Source organism: Acinonyx jubatus, chromosome B3 (genome assembly GCF_027475565.1).
Source record: "Acinonyx jubatus isolate Ajub_Pintada_27869175 chromosome B3, VMU_Ajub_asm_v1.0, whole genome shotgun sequence".
Classification (NCBI taxonomy): Eukaryota; Metazoa; Chordata; class Mammalia; order Carnivora; family Felidae; genus Acinonyx; species Acinonyx jubatus.
This window is the reverse complement of record NC_069386.1, coordinates 142,816,858-142,841,817: the sequence shown is the minus strand read 5'-3', so window position 1 is coordinate 142,841,817 and position 24,960 is coordinate 142,816,858. Positions and strand designations below refer to the sequence as shown.

At 49.3% G+C, this 24,960-nt stretch overlaps 1 protein-coding gene across 3 annotated transcripts in view; it reads left to right on the top strand.

Moving 5' to 3' along the window:
* The first annotated feature begins 4,542 nt into the window (after positions 1 to 4,542).
* Positions 4,543 to 24,960, top strand: part of PPP1R13B (protein phosphatase 1 regulatory subunit 13B) — a 98,313-nt gene continuing 77,895 nt past the window's right edge. Inside the window, exon 1 of one of the 3 annotated variants that reach the window (XM_027066711.2) lies at positions 4,543 to 4,698. Coding sequence is in view for 2 of the 3 variants with exons in the window: in XM_027066710.2 (XP_026922511.1) it covers positions 11,521 to 11,529 (9 nt within the window). In the remaining variant the exon portion in view is untranslated. Of the gene's footprint in view, positions 4,699 to 11,259; positions 11,530 to 24,960 lie in introns of those variants that run through there. The other 2 variants (XM_027066710.2, XM_027066712.2) reach the window with 2 other exon arrangements.

The following is a 24,960-nucleotide window of genomic DNA, read 5'->3' as shown; positions in this document are numbered from 1 at the left end:
ACAGAGAGACAGAGACAGAGAGAGCGGTGGAGGGGCAGAGAGAGAGGGAGAGAATCTCAAGCAGGCTCCGCACTGTCAGTGCTAAACCCAATGCGGGGCTTGAACTCACAAACCGTGAGATCATGACCTGAGACAAAATCGAGTCAGACGCTTCAACCGACTAAGCCACCCAGGAGCCCCTGTAGCGAAATACTTTATTTATTATTTTTTTTAACATTTATTCATTTTTGAGAAACAGAGACAGAGCATGAGCAAGTGAGGGGCAGAGAGAGAGGGGGACACAGGATCCAAAGCAGGCTCCAGGCTGTCAGCACACGGGGCTCAAACCCACGAACCGTGAGATCATGACCTGAGTCAAAGTCAGATGCTCTACCGACTGAGCCACCCGGGCGCCCCTGTAACGAAATGTTTTAATACAAGGGAACATCTCTGCAGTTTCCGCAGGTGCACCCGCACTTTCCCTAGACAGACTGCACGTGGAGTGGACAGAGGGGTCCTGCACGACACCATTCCTGCCTAAGGGAAGGCTTTTCTGTGGTGTTTTCCAACTCCCATATTTCCCAATGCCTTCACATATCCCTAAGGCCCTCTTTTTCATTTGTTTTGTACTTTCATATTCCACGTGTAAGTGAAATGATATGGTATTTGTCTTTCTAGACTTACTTCACTTAGTATAATACACTCTAGGTTCGTCCGTGACGTCACAAATGCAAGATCCCACCCTTTTTTATGGCTGAGTAGCATTCCATTGTGTGTATGTGTGTCTACACCACATCTTCTCTATCCGTCCATTTGTCAATGAACACTTGGGCCGCTTCCACATCTTGGCTATTGTAGATGACGCTGCAGTAAACATAGGGACGCACGTATCTTTTCAAATTAGTGTTTTCCTTTTCTTTGGGCAAATGCCCAATGGTAGAATTATTGGACCATATGGTAGTTGTATGTTTGGTTTTTTGAGGAACCTCCATACTGTCTTCCACAGCGGCTGCACCAATTTACATTCCCACCAATAGTGCACATCCCTTTTCTCCACATCCTTGCTGACACTTACTGTTTCTTGTGTTTTTGAGAACAGCGTTCTGACAGGTGTGAGGCGATACCTCGTTGTGGTTTTGATTTGCACTTCCTGATGATGAGTGAGGTGGAGCGTCTTTTCATGTGTCTATTGGCCATCTGGATGTCTTCTTTGGAAAATGTCTATTCAGAGCCTCTGCCCATGTTTTAACTGGATTGTTTGTTTGGTTTGGTGCTGAGTTATAGAAGTTCTTCTATATATTTTGGAAATCAACCCATTATGAGATATGTGATTTGTAAATATCTTCCCCTATTCTGTAGGCTGCCTTTCTGTTCGTAGATGGTTTCCTTTGCTGGGCAGAAGCTTTGTAGTTGGTGTAGTCCTAATCTTTTATTTTTGCTTTTATTTCTCTTGACTGAGAAGACATACCTGAAAAAAAAAATGTTGCTAAGGCTGGGATCAAAGAAATTCCTGTTAAGCCTCTTTTTTTTTTGATGTTTATTTATTTTTGAGAGAAAGTGCCCCAAGGCTCTTTTTTTAAATTGTTGTATTACTTGCCCCCAATGACTTCAAAACATGAACACAATGGGAAAATTTGCCCAGGAGAGTAAGCTTGCTAAATTCTCATCCATCAGAGTAGGAAGCCAGTCAATAATACTGAGAATTGAAAAATCAAGGAACAACAGCATGATATTTACAAATACGAAGATAACACATATACACACAAACTATAGAAGAGTTGAAAGCATTGTCCCTGGGGCACATGACTCATAGATGGGCCTGGGCCTGCTGTTTTATATCAAAGTCTTTGCATACTATTTGTGTGGTTAAGAATCAAGTCAATGAGGGGCACTTGGGTGGCTCCCTCAACTAAAGGTCTGACTTTGGCTCAGGTCATGATCTCACGGTTCTTGAGTTCAAGCCCCGAGTCAGGCTCTGTGCTGACAGCTCAGAGCCTGGAGCCTGCTTCGGATTCTGTCTCCCTCTCTCTCTGCCCCTCCCCCGCTTGTGCTCTGTCCCTCCCTCTCTCTCAAAACTAAAAATAAGCATTAAAAAAATATTGTAAAAAGAATCAATCCCATAGATTATTTTAGTAAGAATAAGAATTACAGTTGATCTTTGAGCAACACAGGTTTGAATTACATGGGTCCACTTACACACAGATTTTTTTGATAGATACAGTACAGTACTGTAAACGTATCTTCTCTTGCCTTATGATTTTCTTAAAGTATTTTTCCTCTAGTTTACCTTATTACAAGAATATAGTATATAAGACATACAACATACAAAATACGAGTTAATCGATGTTTCATGTTATTGGTAAGGCTTCCAGTCAACAGTGGGCTATTTGCACTTGAGTACTGGGGGAGTCAAAAGTTACATGCAGATTATCGACTGCCTGAGGGCCCCTAACCCCTGCATTGTTCAAGGATCAGCTGTAACTCGAAACATAAAGAAAGCTAGGTGTTTTGTCCCATTTTATCCCGAGTTTTGCACGTTTGGGCTTTGATTTGGAATTTGAATCAGGTCTTTCTGTCTCCAATCACTCTTTACATGTAAAGAGCATTGGAAGCCCGTTTGGGAGGTGACAAGAAGCGAGTGAGGCGCTGTAACCTGTACCCGTGCGTGCGTGCATGTGTGTGTGTGTGCACGCTCACTCCCCTCATGGCCCAGCCAGACCCATCTTTCAAGAGCAGTATTATTCTCCAGCAAGGGTCCTGCGTGGCCTTGACATGTTCTTTACACCTCATTCAGCTGAACCTCCCTCCTTGCTCAGCCAGGCAGGCTAACAGGTGGGCAATTTCCCGTCCGGGTCACAGGGAGGCATGTCCGGTGTCGTCCTTGTTCACGTGCAGGAGCTTTCTGAACTTGTCCATGACCATCTTGGGCACCCCACTACAAATCACACTAGTCAGTCACATGGTCTCCACATGCCAAGAGAGCCTAGCCCACTGCCAGCTGCTGTCTTTGGGGCTGGCAAAAAGGACAGATCACCCTGTTCTAGCTCGTGTTCGTGTCTGTGTGGAGGAGGCTGAGGTGGGCGAGTGAGAGAGTAGCAGCACAGCTACGCAGCTGATCTTTCAGCTGTGGGCATTTCGAGCTCAGGCTGGCACGCCTGGGCGCCTAAGGTTGCAGATCAGCGAGGAGGACGTTGGCTTGTCCGGGGATCAGGGGCCCTCCTTGCCTGGCAGCAACGGCTCACCCAGTACAGGGTATCAGCAAATGCCTGTGGGGCATTCCCCGTGTGCCACATGGATCATTTCATGTAATCCAGGCAAGCATCCTTGTGGGAGACCCTATTATTATCCCCATTTTACAGATGAGCAAAGGGGAGGCACAGAAAAGTTGTATAACCTGGCCAAAGTTACACAGCCGGAACTAAGTTGCAGGTGGTCTAGTTCCACAGTCCAAGCTCATAGGTACAATGTGAAAGCATATTTTCTTACCTTCTTTATTGCAAAATGGATTCTAAGCTCATAAAGCAATGCAAAGTGCGTGCAGAATACAGGATTTAAAGTAAAAACTGGGTTTCAATCTTGGCCTCTCTGCCTGGGGAAGCTCACCTCCATGAACTGCACCCACCGTCCCTCCAAATCCAGTGGGTTTGCCCAGTAAAGTGCCCTGATAGGAGATCAGGGGACAGATCCCAGCTCCTCCCGGTGGGGGGCCTTGGACTGGCTGTATCAGTGGCTCTCAAGGTCAGGCCTCCCCTTGGTGCCTCTCTTTTGCTGGTGACCTCCTCTTCCACCCTGCAGCCCTGGGGATGGTAACGGTCTCCCTGAGCTGGCCCTGGAGCCCTGCACTCTCCCTGCGGCTCCCTTACTCCCCCCACTTCCGTAAGCAACCTCCCTTTGTAAATAACCCTCCTGGAATTTCCCTAATTTGCGGAAGCCATCTGTTTTCCCATGGGACCCTGACTGATGTGACAGCATCATGAATAATGGTGGAAACTGGAAGCACCTGAAATGTAGGAGAGCACGGGGAGGGGGGCTGTTGAGGAGACCCTGAGCGGCTCGGCGGGAGGTGATGCAGCCAGTGGAAAGACGTTCGGAAAAAAACATTGCAACGGAGTGAGGGAGGGGCATGGCTAGGGTAGGATGCTTGGGGAAGAACAAAAGACCTGCGGCTAAACTGCGTTTATGGCCAGACCTCTAACATGTTCCCTGCGGGCAGGGAGTGCGACCTCGTAGCCTCAATTCTAGCACTGAGGGGGGACGCAATAAAGATCAGAAACCAATGAATCAAGGAGCGAGTCAACGAGCGTCCCAGCCCAGCCCAGCCCTCTCTCTTGCCCACGGAGGCCGAGGTGAATCCCAGGTGGAGGGGAGAATGCGGCTGAGGCCTCAGACCAGGACGAAGGGCTTGTGAGCGTGTGCATGCATGCGTGCGTACGTGAGTGTGCGCGCGCGTGCAAGCACCTGGCGGAACCGCGGGGAAGCCGGGCTCTCTGGGGGCGCCCCGCCCACTTGGGGGCGGAGCCTGCGGCGGGGAGGAGCGGAGGTGCGGCGCGGAGGGGAGGGGCGGAGCCTGCGGCGCCCCGGGCGCTGCGGCGGGCGCTCCGGCACCGGCGGGAGCTGTTGCAGTCCCAGCCGCCTTAGGTCCCCGCTCCGTGGCCCTGGGCAAGTGGCGAAACCTCTCTGGGCTTCAGAGAGCACCTGCCTCACGGGGTCCACCGCAGGGTGAGTGGAAGCTACCGTGTGCTGAGCGTTTGCTGTGTCCCGCCACCAGCAGGCCGCACCCCAAGGCAGTGAGTGACCCGGCCGTTCGGCCCCGGCGGCGGCGGAGTGGGCTCCGCTCCCCAGACCCCGCCTGAGGCCCCCGCGCGTGGTAGCGGCCGGGCGCATTTCCCTCGGTGCGCGTGACGGGCCACGCGCCACCCGCAGAGTGGCGCCCGCTCTGCCCTGTGCCGGCGGGGTGGGGGCCACACGCGGAGGGCACACACCCCCGACAGCCCAGCGAAGCACGAAAAACACACAGATCGCTGGCGGTGGTCTTTTCTAACCTTGACGACAAAAATACCCTTTCATGCGCCACATGAGCGAACGGAACCACGACTGATTCACAGCTAACAAGGGTTCTCCGGGGAACTGTGAGAGTGGAGCCCCCTCCCCACTGTCCCCACCTCCACGCTGTGGGGCAGGGGGCTGGGGGCACGCTGGCCACCTCTAGGGCGGAGTGGCTGGGGTAGGAGTTGGCCTGGGGATGGGTGGAGGTGGGGGGAGTGTCTGGCACGGGAAGGTGGACGGGCTGGGGAGCAGGAGCTCTGAGCCCCTGGGGGGGCGGTTAATTACCCTTTGCTGGGTGTGGGGAACCCTGAGGGCTGTGGGGAGCCACTGGGGAAGTGGCCAGGTGTGATTTACACTTTGGAAACACCCTTCTGGCCTTAGGGGGGCTCAGTCAGCGGGGGTGGCTCAGGTTAGGGTGCAGTGGGAAACAGGGTTGGCTGGCAGAGAGGGGGAGAGGCCTAGGTCATGCCCCATGTCTGGCTGGAGTGCTGAGTAGATGGCAAGGTGGGGTGGGGGGGGGGGCTGGACAGAGGGAAGGTGGCCCTCCCCAGGGACAGCATGGCAAAACAGGACACAGCCCTGGACCTACCAGTGCCAGCTCCCCAGGCCTGCAGTGGGCTCTGTGGGCACCAGGCGGGCTGATCCACACCAGCTCCCCAGCACTGGTTGGAAGCCTCGGGGGCCGTCCCAGGGCCTTTCTTGCTGTCTCTCCGAAGAACCCCCCTTCAAGCACAACGGAAAGGAGTCCCCTTGTCCACATCCGCCTTCTTCCTTAGTCCTCCTGAGGGGCTTCCCTTACTCCACTCCTGCCATCCTCCCCGTGGTGCCCACCGGGCCTTGGAAAGCAGAAACCAGGCCCCTCTCGTCCCCTGGAAAAGTGCCAATATAAAATCCGGGCTCCTCATGGCTCCCAAACCCAGACTTGATCTTACCTCCCTTCGCTCTCCCCCCGGCTCCTCCCTTGAGCCCCCAGTGCTGCCCCCAGAGTTGCTGTCAGTTCATTCCCTTCTCACCTGCTTTTTCTCTTCCTACACAGTCTCCCCGAGGAGTCCTGCCAGGCCACCTCCTCGGTATTTTGCTCCCAACTCAAATGTCACCTTCTTCTGGAAAAAGCAGCGACCTGTCACATTATCTGGCTTTATTGTTGTTGTTGTTGTTTTTAATACACTTAACCAGTGTTGGAAGTTATTTCGTGTTCTTGTTTATCATCTTCTCCCCTGACCAGAATATAAGCTCCATGTCTGTCTTGCTCAAGGTTCTGTCACCACAGCCTGGACCAGTGCTGGGCACCCAGGGGAAACCCAGGCGACGCTTGTTGCCTGAGGGAACGGACCCCTGGGCTGAACAGGTATGTCGCCAGCTCTAAGGTGGCACGTTGTGACAGGTGACCCAGGACTGAGCAGTTTGGGAGAAGGAGTTCTCCTGGGGGGATCTGGGGAAACCTTGAAGAAGAGGAAGGATTTGAATTGTGACAAGAACAGGTACCGCTTCTTGAGGAAATTGACAGTGCTTTTGTGGGCACAGGAAGGTGGATGAACAAGGACTTAGAGGAGGGAAGGCTAGGGTTTGGGACAGCTGGTGTATAAGATCTAGACGTGGAGGGGCGCCTTGGTGGCTCAGTCGGTTAAGCATCCAACTTTGGCTCAGGTCATGATTTCACGGTTGGTGAGTCTGAGCCCTCCATTGGGCTCGGGGCTGACAGTGTGGAGCCTGCTTGGGATTCTCTCTCTCTCTCTCTCTCTCTCTCTCTCTCTCTCTGTCTCTCTCTCTCTCCCCCCGCCCCCGCCTCTTCCCCATGTGTGCATGCATGCATGTGCTCTCTCTCTCTCAAAATAAATAAACTTAAAAAAAAAAAGTTCTAGCTATGGAATGCTAGGGACATGGGAGATTAAGTTGGAAAAGTAGATTGTGGCTATGCTCTGAGGGCATCTTGTTATGGACTGAATTGTGCCCCTGCCCCCCAGGATTCATATGTTGAAGTCCTAACCCTTCTATAACCTCCAGATGTGACTATTTGGAGATAGGGTCTTTAAAGAGGGAATCAAGGTTAAAGAGAGGCTATATGGGTGGGCCCTCATCCAATATGACGGGTGTCCTTACACAGGGGGAAAGCCACCAGGGCTGCACGTACAATGAGAACATTCCCAGCAAGGGAATGGCCATCTGTAAGCCAAGGATCAAGACCTCAGAAGACCTCGGAAGACCCAGCCCTGCACACTCCTTCTTCTGGGACTTTCAGCCCCCAGGACGGTCAGTTTCTGTTGTTTAAGCCCCCTGTTCTGTGATCTTTTGTTTTGGTAGCCCTAGCAAATGAATATAGGTCTTAAGCTTTTTATATTTTAATTTTAAATTGTAATATTTCATCTGGTTCAGAAATCAAATATAAAAAGTAATAATGACCAGAGGATCAAGGGCAACATCAACAGTGATACGTCATATTGATAGTTTGTGCCCTTGGTAGGATCTGATGAAAATGGTACTTCACCTGTGTGGTCTTCCTCCAAAAAATCCCAGAACCTCAGTCTGATTATAAGGAAAACATCAGGTAAATCTCAAGTGAGGAACATTCTACAAAACATCTAACCCGGGGGGTGTTGGCTGGCTCAGTCAGTGGAGTGTGTGACTCTTGATCTTGGGGTCATGAGGTTGAGCCCCATGTTGGGTGTGGAGCCTACTTAAGAAAATAAAATAAAAATAATATTCAAAAAACCCACCCAACCTATACTCCTCAACACTTTCAAGGTCATAAAAATCCAAGGGAACTGGAAAACTGTCACAGCCCAGAGGAGCATAAGGAGACATGATATCTTAAATGTGATGTGGTGTCTTAGATGGGGTCCTGGAATGGAGGACCTTGGGCAACACTAAGGAAATCTGAGTAAGGTATGGCCTCTAGTTAATGCTCGTGTATCGACATAGGTTCACCAGTTTAACGTGCCGTGCTCACGTAAGATGTTAATAATAGGGGAAACTGGGATGGGAGGGAGCCTGTGAGAACTCCTTATTTTTCCTTGGAGTTTTTCTGTCAATCTAAAATGGTTTGAAAAATAAAGTTCATTTTTCAAAAGTAATAGTGAAAAGTCTCACTCAGATTTCTGTCCATTGTGAAGCGACCGTTCCCACCCACAGCCACTAGTTTATCAATGTTCTGTGCATCTTTCAGGAATCCTTTGTGCAAATATGAATCTACGCTGATTTTCTCCCTGAAAGGCCTTTGTGTTTTCTTTGAAGAGCATTTAATCATTTTTGATATGTAACATTTGAGACATACAAAGTGGAGAGAAAAATACAACGCACCCCCTGTGCCCACCACCCATATTCATCACTTATCAAGAATTTGCTGTGTATGCCTCACCACCCTTCCCTGTCTTGCTGTCCCCCTTTTGCTCGTTTTCAAACAAATTCTGGACCTCTTACATATGCTAGTATGTATCTCTGAACGATCTGCATAGCTTTTATTTTATTTTTTTAAATGTTTAACTTTTTTATTTTTGAGAGATGGTGCGAGCGAGTGAGGGACAGAGAGGATGAGAGAGAGAGGGAGGGGGGTAGAGAGAGAGAATCCCATGCAGGCTCTGCCCTGACAGAGCCCAAAGCAGGGCTTGAGCTCACCCGATGCGGGGCTCGAACTCATGAACCATGAGATCATGAGCTGAAGTTGGACGCCTCACTGATGAGCCAACCAGGTGCCCCATTATTGTTTTGTTTTTTTTAATGTTTATTTACTTATTTTGAGAGAGAGAGAATGCATGTGAGCTGAGCCCTCGTAAGTGGGGGAGGGGCAGAGAGGGAGAGAGAGAGTCCCAAGCAGGCTCCACCCTCTGGGAGTCTGATGCAGGGTTGGATCTCACAACCACGAGATCATGACTTAGGCTGGAATCAAGAGTCAGACACTCAACCGACTGAGCCACCCGGGCGCCCCCTGCACTTCATACGATATACTAAAGTCTATATCTCACCATCAACAGTGGTTCCTGAAGAACCTTTTGTGAACTTTAGTCTGGGTGATGAGCAGACACAGGAGAGCTTTGCAGGGCGGGCGTGTGTATATGTGACCTAGTTCTGTCTGTGTGTGGGATGATTTGGGCTTGGAGGAGGTTAGAGCAGGGAGGCCAATTATAAACACACTTGGGCTGGATGGCAAGTGGTAGGGCCTGATGCATGGCGGCCGCAGCAGGGTGGGGAGGAGAACCAGCTAAGGAGCCTGTTGCGGCGGGGGGCACTAACCAGCCTGGCTTCAGATACACGTCTGCCTGGAGGATAGACGGGGCCTTGGTGTGAGGGCAGGGCAGCTGCAGCTATCTGTACCCAAGGGTCCGGTGGCTAGGCTTTCCTTTTCAGAAGAGTGGGCTCATTTTGACCACCTCAAGGCAGGTGTCCCAACTCTGCAGTGCCCCGGCAAAGCCTGTCCTTTGCTTGGCTTAGTGGGCCAGCACCCACCCACATGGGTAAGGAACATCAGCATGTCAGAGCAGGAAGGCCACCAGAAATCACAGCATCTAACTCCTCTCTGGTTACGCACAGAGAAACAGAGACCCAGAGAAGGGGCGTGTGTTGCCTTGGCCACACGGGGAGTGAGAAGCAGAGCTGGAATGAGACCCAGGGTCTCTGACTTCCTTCCTCCCATTACCCACAGCTTCCTCTTCTCTCCGAACCCTGCTCCCAGAAGAGATGTGACACGAGCCAGTGCTGCCCGTGTGCATACGTTTGAAACGTCCTGGGTGACTCCGCTCCCAGGGACGTAGGCACACTAAGCCTGCTTGCTAATGACAGCATTACTACAGGAAACTATTTACGGAGCACCTACCATGTACCACAAACTGTGCCGGGAACTTTGTATACGTCATGTCTGAACCTCTCCAAATCCCATGAGGCAGCCACTATTATTTCTGTAATCTCCCATTATAGAGATGGGCAAATTGAGATACGGAAGATGTAGCTTGGCTAGGATCATACAGTGAGGGTGTGGCAGAGGCAGTGTTTGTCCAACTGGAAAGTCTGCAGTCTTAAACACTAACCCCTGTGGCCTCTGAAGAACAGGGGTGGCTTCCCGTGAAGAGGACGCTGCTCACTCCCTGGCCTCCACCCTCGTTGTCCCCCAGACCCACACCCCGGCCCTGAGCCTCTCAGTGGACAAGACAGGCTACAGATGGACCCTGACCCCCTGCTGTCGTCTCCAAGACGCTGGGCCCTACCCAAGGTGGTTTATGGCCTTTGGTGTTTGGGGCCGTAAACAGACCTCCATGTTCAGGGCGCGTATGAAGTGTCAGCGCCGCCTGCGAGGACATCAGACACAATGGGCTCTCAGGGTTCAAACGAACGGATGCCTGCCCTTTCGACGGCCTTTACTACACTCTGTTCCGTGCCCTGCGAGGGGCTCTGGACACATGGCCCTGGTGTCCGTCATTCAGGCGCTCGGGCCACAGCGGGAGGTGCCACGGGAGACAAGGCTGTAAGAAGAGAGCGGGTCCCTAGAGATGGGGCCTGGACTCTAACCAGGGTGGTCCGAGCCGCAGGGATGTTGGCCCAGGTGGGCCCAGGCTTTCTAGGCCGCGGCTGGAGAGCGGGTGCGGCGCAGGAAGGCCGGCTGCAGCAGGGCGCCGCCAGCTGCAGAAGACGCGGTGGCGGACGGCGGATCAGGTGCCCAGGGGCCGCGGCGCGGGGCGGGTTCCCGGGTCCCTCCCCGTCCGTGCGGGGCCGGGTCACGTGGGTGGTTTGGGGCGCACCACGCCCCTCCGGCCGGGCCCCCAGCTGCAGCACCCCCACCACCACCGCGGCGCCGGGGACCCGGGGTCAGGCCGCGGTCAGACGCTGGCGCGCGCCGTCGCCGCAGGATGCGCCCCGCCCCTCGGCGGTCGCCGGGGGCCCAAGGTTCGAGTCCCGGCCTTGGTGTGACTCGCCGCGGGGAGGCCCCTCCCCGGCCCTGCCCTCTTCCGGCCTCGGTTTTCCCATTCCAGAGGTCTCGGGGAGCCTGCGCTCCCGGTCACGCGCGGCCCCGAGCCCACAGGCCGCCACACGGGGCGGGGCAGCGGCTAGGCGTCCGCAGCGCGCCCGCCCGCGGGAGCGCGGACGCGCACGGGCGCGCTCGCACCTGGCCGCCGCGAGAGCGGGTTTGGGCGGGCGGGGCCGGGGAGCCCCGCCCCCCCCGAACCCGCCCCTGGCCCCGCCGGGCCAATCGGAGCGGGCGGCTGGCCCCGTGTGGGGCGACGCGCTGGGGGCGGGGCCTGCGGGGGCTGAGGAGAGAGCCCGAGGGCCGGCGGCGCGAGGCGGTCGGGCGGAGGCGGCGGCGGCCGGTCCCGGGACAGCGACGCAGCGCGCCCGCGGCCGCGACAGGGCCGGTCAGGCTCCGCAGCCCGCCGCAGCCGCCGCCTCGCCGCTGAGGGCCCGAGATCGCGGCGGCGGGTGCGCGGCCTGTGAGAGCGGCCGGAGCGGCGGGCGCGGCGCGGCGCCGAGCGTCCTGTCAGGCGGCCGAGGGCGCCGCGGACCCGCGCCGCGATGATGCCGGTGGGTGCGGGCGGCGGCGGCTTCCTCCGTGGGCGGCCGGCCAAGCCTCCTTCCTCCCGCGGCTCCCCGCCCCCGGGGCCCGCGCGAGGCCGGGCGGGCGGGGAAGGAAGTGGCCTGGCGGGCGCGCCCGGCCCCGGCGCCCCCCGGGCGGGCAGGTGGGGGCGGCGCCGGGCTGTCAGCGCGGGCCGGGCGGGGAAGGGCTGGGGCCGGGGTCGGGGTCCGGGCGAGGATCGCCGCGGGGTCTCCCCCCCCCCCATCCCCCGCTCCCCCGGGCCGGCTCCCCCTCGGCCGCGGCCCGGCCCTTCCTGCGGACCCTCCCGAGCCGGGGGGCTGCCCGGGAGGGGGAAGCGGGAGATGAAATTGGAGCCAGTCGTTTTTTCATCCGTTCTGGCGGGTGGTCAGACGGGCCGGGGGGCGGAGGGGGGGCTGCCGTTTGGCGCCCGCTCGGTTTCGGGGTCTCGCGGCGCCCGTGTGACCCCCCCCCGGCCTGAAATTTTCTGGGGTGGCGTTCGCAGTCGGCGCCGTGTACACCTCCGTGTGGCGTTCCCACGCTTGGAACCCCGTATTTGTCCCCAGCCCTGCCCCGATTCTGAAATCGTGTTGCATTTAGGAATTTACGTGGGGAATGGATTTGGAGAGCCATCTTAGGAATTCCCCTGTACCGCGTCCTGCTCGTTTGTACGTTCTGCTTCGACTGGCCTTGCTGTCACTGTGTTCTGGGGGTTGAACGAGGTTCACCGGTGGCGGTGCCGCCTTTGTCCTGTCCTCAGGGATGCGTTCTGCTAGAAAGAGGACGCTACATTTGCCATTTCCTTTACCTGTAGTCTAAAGAGCAGCGGGTGCTGAATTACAATTGTTCTGATCTGGATTTTTTTGCGACATAAATGCCGTGACTTAGGAAAAAAATGTAGGACTGGTGGCACCCGGTTGGATGTACTGGTTTTCTGAGTGCCTTTATTTTGGGTAAAATTCAGGAACACAATTGTAGTAAAGCAACAGCAGAATCATTGTCGTGACCTACAATTTCTACGTTGGAAATCACACTTCTGAAGGAAAGTACCGTTTCTCTGCATTTTCAGCCTGGATGCTGCTCTTTTGCGCCGCTGCGCTCAAGGACATTTAGATTAGAATTTTTCCCCCCCTGATCTCTCAAGTCATTTCCTGTCTCTTGATAATCTCTTCTCCCCTTTTTGAGCTGATTCCGGCACATGTTTGCAGAGTCTTAAGCTTTGACCTCGTTGATCCCGAGGTCCTTCTTTGGCATCAGGGCTTGGGTTTCTAGACGTTTGGTTGAAAATGAATGATTGTCTTGTAATGGAAGGAGAATTGGGTGAGGATCCGAAGGTCGCGAGTTGAGTCCCGGTTCTGCTACTTTTTAGTTGTGTGACCTTGAACAAGTCAAGGTCTCCAGCCTGGAATCCCGTCTCCGGCAGGAATAAAGACGTGCCGGTGTCTGAGGATCAAAAAGGGTGGTGTGTCCAAAAGTGCTGGTCAGACAATGCCATGCGAGTCCTTATTGTTGTCGGCGTGGCTCTAACTGTAACCTCGGAAAGATAAGGCATCTGGAGGCTGTGCTTCCCTAATTCTCGCTGGCTGGATTCGGGGAAGGCGTTAAGGTGTTCGGGAGTTTTGAAAGCAGTTTTCGTTGAATCACGTGAGAGTTGATTGTATTAGATACTGCAGTAATATTGAAGGGTATCTGTGCAATTTTGATTGGTTTCGTCACTGTGTAATGTTCACACGTACCCTGTTAAGGACCTGGCTTACATTTTCCAGAGGATATACTCACATTTACCTCCGTTCCACAGGGTTAGGGTTTCTAGTCTCTTCCTTATCATGTTTCTTTTTTAAGAAGTGTGCTTAGCTGGCAATTGGGAAATTTCATGATACTCAAACTAATCAAATACTACTTAAAAAAAGAAAACAGGTCTGTTAGCTATTTCAAACACACTGCTTTTGTTTTGAAATGCCTTCTAGAAACATGGTATTTTTCTTAGTCTCTCCTTTGTGGCCTCTAGGTCTGTATTTCCTTCTTGATCCCTAAAAATACTACTTGTAGGATTGAGCCCTTCGTCTGTTAACACAGTTGGGGCTGGTTGTAAATTTAACACAGGCTTTAAGGACTTGCCATTCTTACTTGGTCCTATCTTTATGTATCCAAGATGTAAATGATTTTTCTTACTTTACTGTATATTTGGTGTTCGTCATCATGAGGAATCATCAAAGGAAGATTGGCTCATATTTTGCGTCCTTTGTATGCAGCAGTACATGCTTTCTTTTCTAGTTCATATTGTTCTTTTTTTTTTGTCTTAAATTTTTATTTAAATTCTAGTTAACATATAGTGTAATATTGGTTTCAGGAACAGAATTTAGTGATTCATCATTTACACATAACACCCAGTGCTCATCACAAGTGCCCCCCTTAATACCCATCACCCATTTAGCCCAGCTCCCACCCCCCGCCCCTCCCCTGCAGCAACCCTCAGCTTGTTCTCCATAGAGTTGAGTCTCTTATGGTTTGCCTCCCTCTCGGAGCAGTACTTTCTAATAGGAATGTAATGGGAGCCACACAAATGTGATTTTCTAGGAACTACATTAAAAAGGTGGTATTTGAGTAATGTCTTTTGTTAATGCAGTATATCAAAAGCATTGTAGCATGTAATCAATATGAAAAATTTACTAATGTAATACTTTGCTTTTTTTTAACTAAGTCATTGAAATCTGGTGTGAATCCTATGTGACTCTAGTGAACTTTTACGTTTATAGCTCATACCAGTTCAGAGTAACACATCTCAGGTGCTCGGTAGCTACGTGTCGTCAGTGGCTACCATATTGGGCAACACAGGTTTAGAGTATACTTCTTTTAGTTATTTGAGAATTGGCAGTTAGTGTGTGGTGTCTGTGGTAACTTTTAATTGATCAGATGGTTTACTGCAGCACCCAGTCTCTCAGCTGTTGGGAATGAATGGGAGGGTATCTGGCCATGTTCTCATCTGACACAATAAAGCCTTTGAAGAAGTCTTCAATTTGCCTGTTACGCAAGGTTCCAAGACTATTTACTTTTAAACAAAGTTCTATTTTGGAATTTTCCCTTATTAAAATAGTACTGTGTTCTAGTGTCTGTTGTCATTCACCTTTTTGTCAGTGGATGACATTTTTATTATTTTTTTATTTATTTATTTTTTAATTTTTTTAACGTTTATTTATTTTTGACACAGAGAAAGACAGAGCATGAACGGGGGAGGGTCAGAGAGAGGGAGACACAGAATCTGAAACAGGCTCCAGGCTCTGAGCCATCAGCACAGAGCCTGACGCGGGGCTTGAACTCATGAACTGCGAGATCGTGACCTGAGCCGAAGTCGGATGCTTAACCGACTGAGCCACCCAGGCGCCCCAGTGGATGACATTTTAAAAATGTTTTCCCAGGGCACTTGAGTGGCTCAGTCAGTTGAGCATCTATCTGTCCCTTGATTTTGGCTCAGGTCATGGGATCGAGCCCCGTATCAGACGCGGTGCTGAGTGTGGAGCCTGCTTGGGATTCTCTTTCTCCCTCTGCCCTTCTCCCCTATTCGGGCACATGTTCTCTCTCTTTCAAATAAAAAAATAAGGTAAAATTAATAATAAGTGAAAAAAAGGACTCAGCTTGGGTCTCCCATTCCAGAGATCTTTAAAATAAATAAAATAATAACATAAAAATGAAACTGTTTTCCTAAGAAGAAAATGGGCTGTGCTTTAAAGATTGCTCATTGGCTTGTGCCTAAGATCTGGACCTGGAAGCATTTAGGCTATGCCTAAATAACTTTGATAGAAATAAGAATGTTAATAAAGATAGCCTGGCTTGGAGCATGAAAAGAATGAAAACTGCCTTGCTCATTGGTCGGCATCTTTCTTTTCAGAAGAGTGGGAGCATTTTGCAGCTGGTAAAACTTCTTGTGCAAAGGTGAAATAGATCTGGGGAATGGCGCTAAGGATACTTTTTTCTTTTCCAAAGGAACGTTGATGTGAGTAAAGGAAGTTCTGTGGTTCTAAAGTGTTTTATTCATAAGGGAAGCACTCTGGTGTTTTGGTAATGTTAGCGGTGAGACGCCTTACCTCCAGTAGGCACTGCATAGTATGACTAGCTGATTCCACTCCTTTCTGTCCTAGGAGCCCTTTCAAGATATTAATTGTATAGGCTATGGGTTAAATTAATTTGTGTTTAACATTTAACTTTCATTAAACAAACATTCACTTATTTTAGATACTTCCTAACTACACAGAAAAAAAAATTTGAGGTACTAGAATAGGTCTTTCTTTTTTAAAATTTTTTAATGTTTATTTATTTTTGAGAGAGGAGAGAGAGCACGAGAGGAGGAGGGGCAGAGAAGGAGGGGAACACAGAATCCTAAGCAGGCTCCAGGCTCCTAGCTGTCAGCATAGAGCCTGACGTGGGGCTGGAATTCACGAACTTCCAGATAATGACCTGAGCCGAAGTCGGACACTTAACCGACCGAGCCACCCAGGCACCCTGGTCTTTTCTTTCTTCAAGCCATCAGCTGTCGTGTAATTGATAAAACACACTGGAAGAAGAGAGATTTAGGTTCTAGTCCACACTTTTTAGTACCTGTGTAACTTTTGGACTTAATTTCTTTGGACCTCAGTTTCTCATCTGTGAGATGAGTTGGTCTTGGGTGATTTCCAACTGTTTATGGTTGGTCCAGTAGTTAATACATAGCAGATACTTTCATGAAAGTCAGTAATCAGGCTACATCAAAGGTTGAGGCAACCTGACACTTGTTTTGACAGCCCTAATAGTAAACTTGTTCACGGCCCAAGTATCTTTGTATGATAGAGCAGATAAGAGCTCAGTAGGTGTTTACTATTACTGTTAACTAATAATTTAGTCACTTGATAGGCTTGAATTGTATCCTAATTTAGCAAACAAAGCACTGAAGACTAGAGAAGATTTTTTAAAACTCTGGCTTCTTTAAAACAAATATTACAGACATAATATTGCCATTTAAAATAACTCCAGCCTTTAGATTGCCCACAGATTCATAAAAAGAAAAGCTAAGTCTCAGTCATACAAAGGTGTGTATATAAAAGCTTGTCTTGCAGTTTTATTGAACTTAAGAACCGTCTATGCGGAGAGCTCTTTAAAGGCAACAGTGTGAAGTGCAGCCATAAAGTTGCAGCTCTTGACCTTCCTAGAGCTCGATTGGGTAATGGCGAGTTGGTAATAGTGAGTGCTCGGGTGAATGGTAGTTGTCATTATGCATTTAGGCTCTGTGTCATAGGTTTTGTGGTGGTGTCTTTGTTTTTATGGAGAACTGAGGCTCACGAGGTAAAGAAACTTGGCTAGGTGCTCCAGCTCCTAAGTGGTAAAACGAGGTTTGAAAACAAACAAGCTGACTCAAAGCCTTTGCTCCTATCCTTTGTGCCCGTCACTTAGGGAAGTTTGCTGTAGTCAAGGCATGTCGCTGTGGGTGCTAGTGAATCGAGTTTGGCTAAATGTTTTCCCCTTATGCTCAGCTCAAGCAGAGCTTAATATTTAAAAGAATCCCAAGGTGAATCTTCTTTTTTTTTTTTTTAATTTCCAGTGTAGCTAACACAGTATTATATTAGTTTCATGTGTGCAGTATAGTGATTCAACACTTCTGTACGTTACTCAGTGCTCATTACAAGTGTGCTCTTAATCTCCTTCACCTGTTTCCCCATCCCCCGACTCACCTCCCCTCTGGGAACCATCAGTTTGTTCTCTGTAGTTAAGAGTCTGTTTTTTGGTTTGCCTTTTTTCTTTGTTCCTTTGTTTTGTCTGTTAAATTCCCATATGAGTGAAATCGGATGGTATTGGTCTTTCTCTGACTGACTTATTTCACTTAACATTGTACTCACTAGCTCCATCCTGTCATTGCAAATGGCAAGATTTCATTTTTTTTCTGGCTGAGTGATATTCCAGTGTGTGTGTGTGCGCGTGTGTGTGTGCGTGCGCGCGCGCCTTCTTTTATCCATTCATCTATTGATTGACATGGATTGCTTCCTTAATTTGGCTGTCGTAAATCATGCTGCTGTAAACATAGGGGTGCATATGTCTCTTCAGATTAGTGTTTTCGTATTCTTTGGATAAATAGTAGTAGAATTACTGGATCATATGGTAGTTCTATGAAACGCCATACTGTTTTCCACAGTGACTGCACCAGCCTGCACTCTCACCAACAGCGTTCAAGGGTTCGTTTTTCTTAACATACTCCCCAACATTTGTTTCTTGTGTTTTTGGTTTTAGCTGTTCTGATAAGTGTGAGGTGATAGTTCATTGTGGTTTTGATTTGCATTTCCCTGTGATAAGTGATGGAGAGCATCTTTTCATGTATCTGTTAGCTATCTGGATGTCTTTGGAAAAATGTTCATGTCTGCTGTCTATTTTTTAAATTAGATTATTTGGGTTTTTGGTGTTGACAAGGTGAATCTTTTTTAAAAACATTTTTTTAATGTTTTATTTATTTTTGAGAGAGAGAGAGAGAGAGAGCACAAGCAGGGGAGGGACAGAGAGAGAGGGAGACACAGAATCTGAAGCAGGCTTCAGGCCCTGAGCTGTCAGCTCAGAGCCCGACGTGGGGCTCGAACCCAGAACTGCGAGATCATGACCTGAGCTGAAGTTAGATGCTTAACCAAGTCACCCAGGCGCCCCTGAGTTGTTGTTTTTTTTAAGTTTGTTTATTTGAGAGAGAGAGAGAGCGCGCGCACACGCATGTGTGAGTGGGGGAAGGGGCAGAGAGACCCTATCTGTGCAGAGCCTGACTCAGGGCTGGATCTCACAACTGTGAGATCATGACCTGAGTCAAAATCAAGAGTCCAGTGCTTAACTGAGCCACCCAGGTGCCCCAACAAGGTGAATCTTTTTTTTTTTTAATTTTTTTTAATGTTTTATTTATTTTTGAGACAGAGAGAGACAGAGCATGAACAGGGGAGGGTCAGAGAGAGAGGGAGACACAGAATCTGAAACAGGCTCCAGGCTCTGAGCTGTCAGCACAGAGCCCGACGGGGGGCTCGAACTCACGGACCGCGAGATCATGACCCGAGCCGAAGTCGGCCGCTTAACCGACTGAGCCACCCAGGCGCCCCAAGGTGAATCTTTTTGATAAAACATGATAATTTTCATCATCTTGAGTTTTGGGGCAACTCTTAAAAAATTTTTTTTATTATGTTTATTTTGAGACAGAGACAGAGTATAAGTGGGGGAGGGGCAGAGAGTGAGGGAGACACAGAACCCGAAGCAGGCTCCAGGCTCCAAGCTGTCAGCACAGAGCCTGATGCGGGGCTCAAACCCACAAGCTGTGAGATCATGACCTGAGCCAAAGTTGGACGCTCAACTGACTGAACCATCCAGGCACCCCGGGACAACTCTTTTAAATGTAAATGTCATTTTCCTTTCTCAGCATCCTACTTAAACATACTATGCCAGTATATATGCTTAAGAGTTACTTAGGATTTCTAGCATAATAGGAACTTAGATTATCATGTTATTGTATTGAAGTTATATAACTGGTTGTCAGCATGTGTTTTTGTGTGTGTTTGCACAGATGGGCAATAATCTTCAGCAAAAGTTTGGTGGTATTTTGGTGCCCAGAAGTTTTGTTGCCATAGTTATTTCACAAACGGTGGTTCTAGGGATGAACTTAGAAATGGTGGTAATAATCAAGTTCTGTTGTGACACTTTCTTGGCCTAATTGCTTTATTTCACTGCAAATATAACTGCATGGTTGTTGTTCATACTAATAAGCAAAAGCTACTGTTACTGGATTTTGTAAAATAAAAATCTTTGCCTGGTGATATGTAGAGCAATAAAAGACCGTGAGAATGAGGTTGTTTTAAAATTAATAAACGGTGCAGAGCACCTGGGTGGCTCAGTCGGTTAAGCGTTACACTTCAGCTCAGGTCATGGTCTCATGGTGCATGGGTTTGAAGCCCACATTGGGCTCTGTGCCGGCAGTGCGGAGCCTGGAGCCTGCTTCAGATTCTGTGTCTCCCTCTCTCTCTGCCCCTCTCCTGCTCACACTCTGTCTCTCTCTCAAAAATAAACATTAAAAAAATATTAGGGGTGCCTGGATGGCTCAGTCGGTTAAGTGTCCGACTTTGGTTTAGGTCATGGTCTCACATTTCATGAGTTTAGCCCTGCATCAGGCTCCGTGCTGGCAGTGTGGAGCCTGCTTGGGATTCTGTCTCTCACTTGGTCTCTCTGTCTCTCTCAAAATGAATAAATTTAAAGAAGCAAAGGTTTTTTTTAATTAAAAAAATAAAATTAATAAATGACATTTGAAATATTAGTGTATAGTTCATATAGGATCCTGTTAGTAGTATTGTTAGTATATCTACAGGAAATGTTAACTGAAGTTTTGGTAGAATCATGATCTATAACATATGTTATGATTGTAATCGTCATGGCTGAAGCAGATGCAGAGGCCCTGTGGTAGGACCATGCCCGGCATACTGGAGAAACAAAAGGAACCCTGTGTGGCTCAAGCAGAGTGCGTGAAAGGGAAAGTGGGGGAGATGAAATCAGAAAGGTGATGGTGGTGGGAGAGTTTAGGATCTTGTAGGACCTTACAGGTTATTCACATAAGCTATTTTAAAGACCAAAGATATGATGAGACATTTCTATTGGAAGAAATGAAACAGTGGTTTATTTTTTGTGTTGTAAGTTCTAAGTAGCCGGCATGACCTAGGTGTAGCCGTAGGAGTGTGGGTCCTGGTGTCAGTCAGCTTAAGTGTGGATTCTGGCATCACCATTTGGCTCTCCGACTTTGGGTGAAGTTACTTGACCCCTCAGTTCTTAAACTGAGGATAGTAATTGTAAATTTATAGGGTGATTAGGAGGGTCAGGGTGATTATTATGGTGAAAGGAGCCTGCTGTGTAGTAAATGCTCTGTACATGGTAGTTATTTGTGATAAGTTTCATTTCCTCTGGGAAGCTTTTACCATCTTTGCCTTGGCCACATCTACCAGTATAAGCAGCCTGGTGCATCTTTTTTTTTTTAAAGCTATAATTCATATACCATAAATTCATCTTTTAACATGTTCAGTTCAGTGGTTTTTAGCATCTTCATAAGGTTGTATGACCATCACCCGTGTCTAATTCAGAACACTTTGCCTGAAGCGTCTTTGTAGTACTCGCCATACTTGCAGTCGAAACATTCGTTTGTGTGGCTGTTTGATTAATGTCTGCTCTTGTCCTATGCTGTAAGTTTCACGAGAGCAGATGCTGTCTCTTTTTGTTTGCCTCTTACCACCAGTGCCTGTCCAAGGGACCGGCCACGTAGTGGGTGTTCGGTGGCAATTTGTCGAATGAAAGAAGACATAATGTGGAAAGTAGCTTTGGACCCCATCGCGAAGAGGTGTGTGCGTGTGTGTGATGTGATGGGATTCACACTTGACCCTGTGGGTGGTCAGAAACCAGCGAGCATTTTTAAAGCGTGCAGTGGTGACTTGTATGAAAGAGGGATAATTCTGAAGCCGGAGAGAATAGACTGTGGAGTGAGGGAGAGTGAACAGAAGCAGGAGAAGCAGTAAGGGGACCGATTGGTGCGAGGCAGGCTTGACTCGAAGACGAGAGAGATCTGGTCGGTGGGTAAAAGAGGTGGTGGGGGGTGTGTACGAGTGTGGAAGTGTGAGTGTGATGGCACGTGAGCAGAGATGTGAGTGTCTGTACCCACATGTAAGTGTGTGTGTGCTTGAGAGAGAGAGGAAGGAAGTCCGGTGCCTGGAGCTGAGGATAACAGGTTTATTGCGTCAGCAGCCAGGCTCGTCTTTCCTTTAAGATAGAGACCACTTGAGAAGGGGTCTGTTTTAAGGGCTTACGGGGACCAGTGAGTTCCATTTTGGTCGGATTGAGCTTCAGATGCCTGCTCTATCCAGAAAGGGGTTACGCTGAAATCCTAGGGTAAAATAAAGAGAAAAATCATCGGCCCTATGTTAAGTGGTTTTTAATGTTGTGGTTTAGGCACTCTAGATCGCTGCCCGGGTGTCTGTGGCATGCCACACACCGTCCCTCGTGCTTGTAAGTGAGCCCCACCCTGGGCCCCGCGAGACCAGGCTGAGCTTCGTGGGCAGGGGCTGGCCCGGCTGCCCACCCGCGTGCTCTCGGCGCCCGGAAGACCTCGCGTGCCCGCTTGCTGGAGCCGTGCAGTCCGTGACTTCACGTCGATCGTTTGTGCTCTGCTTTTCCTCTGTGGCACGTTTATGTTTCTGATGGCAACCTTGAAAGTAGAAGCAGTAACTCGTAGTTAACCTCACAAATGATCAACGGATAGGCGGAGATTTTTGTGGTAGAACTAGAAATGAGAAATGAGGTTGGTCAAAATGTGAAGAAAGAGGAAGTAAAACTTTTAGGATTAGCAAGGAGGACACCTAACCGTAGGAACAAAGTATTTTGTGATAGAAAATAGGTGTGAAACAGTATAGTGTAGTGGTTATCGGCTCAGACTGTAGGGCCAGGGTTTCAGATTCCGTATTTGCCACTTCCCAGTCCATGACCTCAGACAGATTAGTTAACCTCTTCGTGCCTTATTGTCTTCTTTAAAAGGAGTTTAATTACAGTAGATCTCAAAACGCTGTTGTGAGGACTGTCAGCTGCTTAGAGCATTCTGTTAATATGCAGAACAAGTACTCAGTAAACGTTCTTCAGATTTCTCTAGCAGCCGTGAGGCTTCATGGCGGACAGGACTCCGAAAAGGATCCTCGGTGCACTTCCTCGCACTGAGGTGGACGGCCTGTGTCCTGCGCGCCGAGAGAACAAATAGTAGTGGCAAAATCTATCGAGTTGATAGAACAGAGGGGGGATGAATGGTTTGCTTTTCTTGGAAGTTAAAGTTGACATTCTCTTTCCAGTACCTTCTGTTTTCCGGACCACAGTTTAGAACCAGAATAGGATTCATTTCACTCAGTGTTCCATCAGTGAGCTGAGAAGTTGCCCCCTCCTTGCTGGTCTCTACTTAGATGGCACCTTCCAGGCCACCCTGTCTGAAATGGCCCTTGCAGTCCCCTTACGGTGCTTTGCTTCTCTTCATGGTACTGGTGCCCTCCTGGCATTTATTTGCGGAAGCTCCGGGAGAGCAGCCTTTTGTTTCCACTTCCCACTGCGGTATCCCCGAGTGCCTGGGACGTTGCCTACCTCCGACAGGCGTTCAGCAAGTACTTGTTTACTGAATGGCCTCAACAAGCATTTGGGGCACAGTGCTTATATGCTGGCTCTGTGCCAGGCCGGGCAGTCCCTGCTCTCCGTGAGCCCACAGTGGGGAACGGCCAAGTAAACAAAAATGCCCTTCCGAAAAAAAAATGGGAAGAGTGGCAGAGTACGAGGTACGAGCAGAGCACAGTGGCAAGAGGAGACTTCTCAACCTTGGAATGTCAGGGAAATTTTCAGTGAGGAGGTGACATTTGAGTAGCGTCTCCAAGGATGAAGGAGGGGGGCAGAGGTGATGGGGAAAGGCTCTTAGGTAGCGGGTTTAACGCGTACAAGATATTGGGATCTGAATCCGTGTGCTGTGCTCAGGGAGATGGCCTGGAGCATGAGGCCGGCTGAAGCCAGGGAGGCTAAAGGGTGGGGACAGATCAGATTCAGAGGAGCGTGTATGACCTGCGTAAGAGCGTGAGCTTGATCCTAAGAAAGATATGAAACCGTTGAAGGTGACATGAAAGTTTCCGCGTTAACCGCGTTTAAGCGTACAGTCCTGTGGCGTCAGTCCCCTCACACTGTGCAACCAGCACCACCGTCCCTCTCTGGGATTTACTCACCTTCTCAAGCTGCAACTACTGTTGCAGGATTTTAAGCTGAGTTGGGAAGTGCTCCAATTTAAATTAAAGTCCGTACTGGGGCGCCCGGGTGGCTCAATCGGTTAGGTGTCCAACTTCGGCTCAGGTCACGATCTCGCGGTTCGTGGGTTCGAGCCCCGCATCGGGCTTCTGCTGACGGCTCGGGGCCTGGAGCCTTCTTCGGATTCTGTGTCTCTCTCTCTCTTTGCCTCTCCCCCGGTCACGCTCTGTCTCAAAAATAAACACATTAAAGAAAAATAAAGTTGGTACTACGTGTCTGGAGTCTGTGGGAGGAGTCTGTTAAGTAGTTGAAGCAGAGGAGGGCCTCTGAGCGGTCAAAATAGTCGTCGAAGAATCTAGCATTGAAGCCAGCGTGTGGGAGACCCTCCTCAGGCCTTACCTCACTTTTCCTCTTACGCATCGCACACCTCTGATTTACCTGGCTCCTCAGTCTTCAGACACTGTATCTGAGGTTGCTAGAGGGGTGCAGCTGCGGGCAGACAGACTGCTGGAAACTATAGACACACTTTGAGCACAACCTGAGGTTGTGGTCTGAGGGTGGGCAGCCTGACCTCAGTCAACACCAAAGATAACACAATTACAGATTACAGATTACACACAGGTGGTAGTTAAAGTTCCTGATGATGACTGAGTCATCGAGAAAAGAGTAAATAATATCAGCGATGTAGACAGTGGCTGGGTACATTGTAGATGAGAAAAGTGTCAAGAAACTTAATAATATGTCAAAACCTTGCTTGTGAGAATCTTCACATCCTTTTTTCATACTAAGCCTCTCAAATTCAGAACATATTTTACACAGGGTCGTCTGGGTGGCTCAGTTGGTTAAGCGTCCGACTTTAGCTCAGGTCATGATCTCACACGTCGGTAGGTTTGAGCCCTGCTTTGTTTGGGCTCTGTGCTGACAGCTCAGAGCCTGGAGCCTGCTTTGGATTCTGTGTCCCCCTCTCTCTCTGCCCCTCCCCTGCTCACGCTCTGTCTCTCAAAAATAAATACACATAAAGAAAAAAATTAAAAAAAAACATATTTTACACATCCAGCCCATTTCATTTCAGACTAGCCACTTTTCAGGTTCTCACTAGCTGTGTGTGGCCAGTGGCCATTTCATGGACAGCACAGTTTCAGGTTTTGGCTCAGAGGGATTAGACCCTCAGAGAATGCTATCATTCAAAAAAATTCCTCAAGGATTATAGATGACTTGTATTTTCGTTACAGTAATTAAAAATTTTTTTTTAACGTTTATTCATTTTAGAGCGTGTCAGCACAGAGCCCGATGCGGGGCTCAAACTCCTGGACTGTGAGATCGTGACCTGAGCCAAAGTCAGACACTTAACCAACTGAGCCACCCAGATGCTCCTATAGTAATTTTTATTTACTAATTTTTTTTATATTTTAAAAAGTGCTGAAAGGCAATGCGATGTAGTAAAGAACGTGGACTTAGGAGTAGGCTGTCTGGGTTTGAATTTCAGCTGTCTCATTTCCTACCTATTTGATCTTGGATGAGTTACTTAATCTCTCTGTGTCTCAGTGTCCTCATCTGTAAAATTGAAGGCACGGTAGTACCTACCTCATCGGATTTTGTGAGCATTAAAGAGTTGTTATATGAAAAGAACCTATAACAGTGCC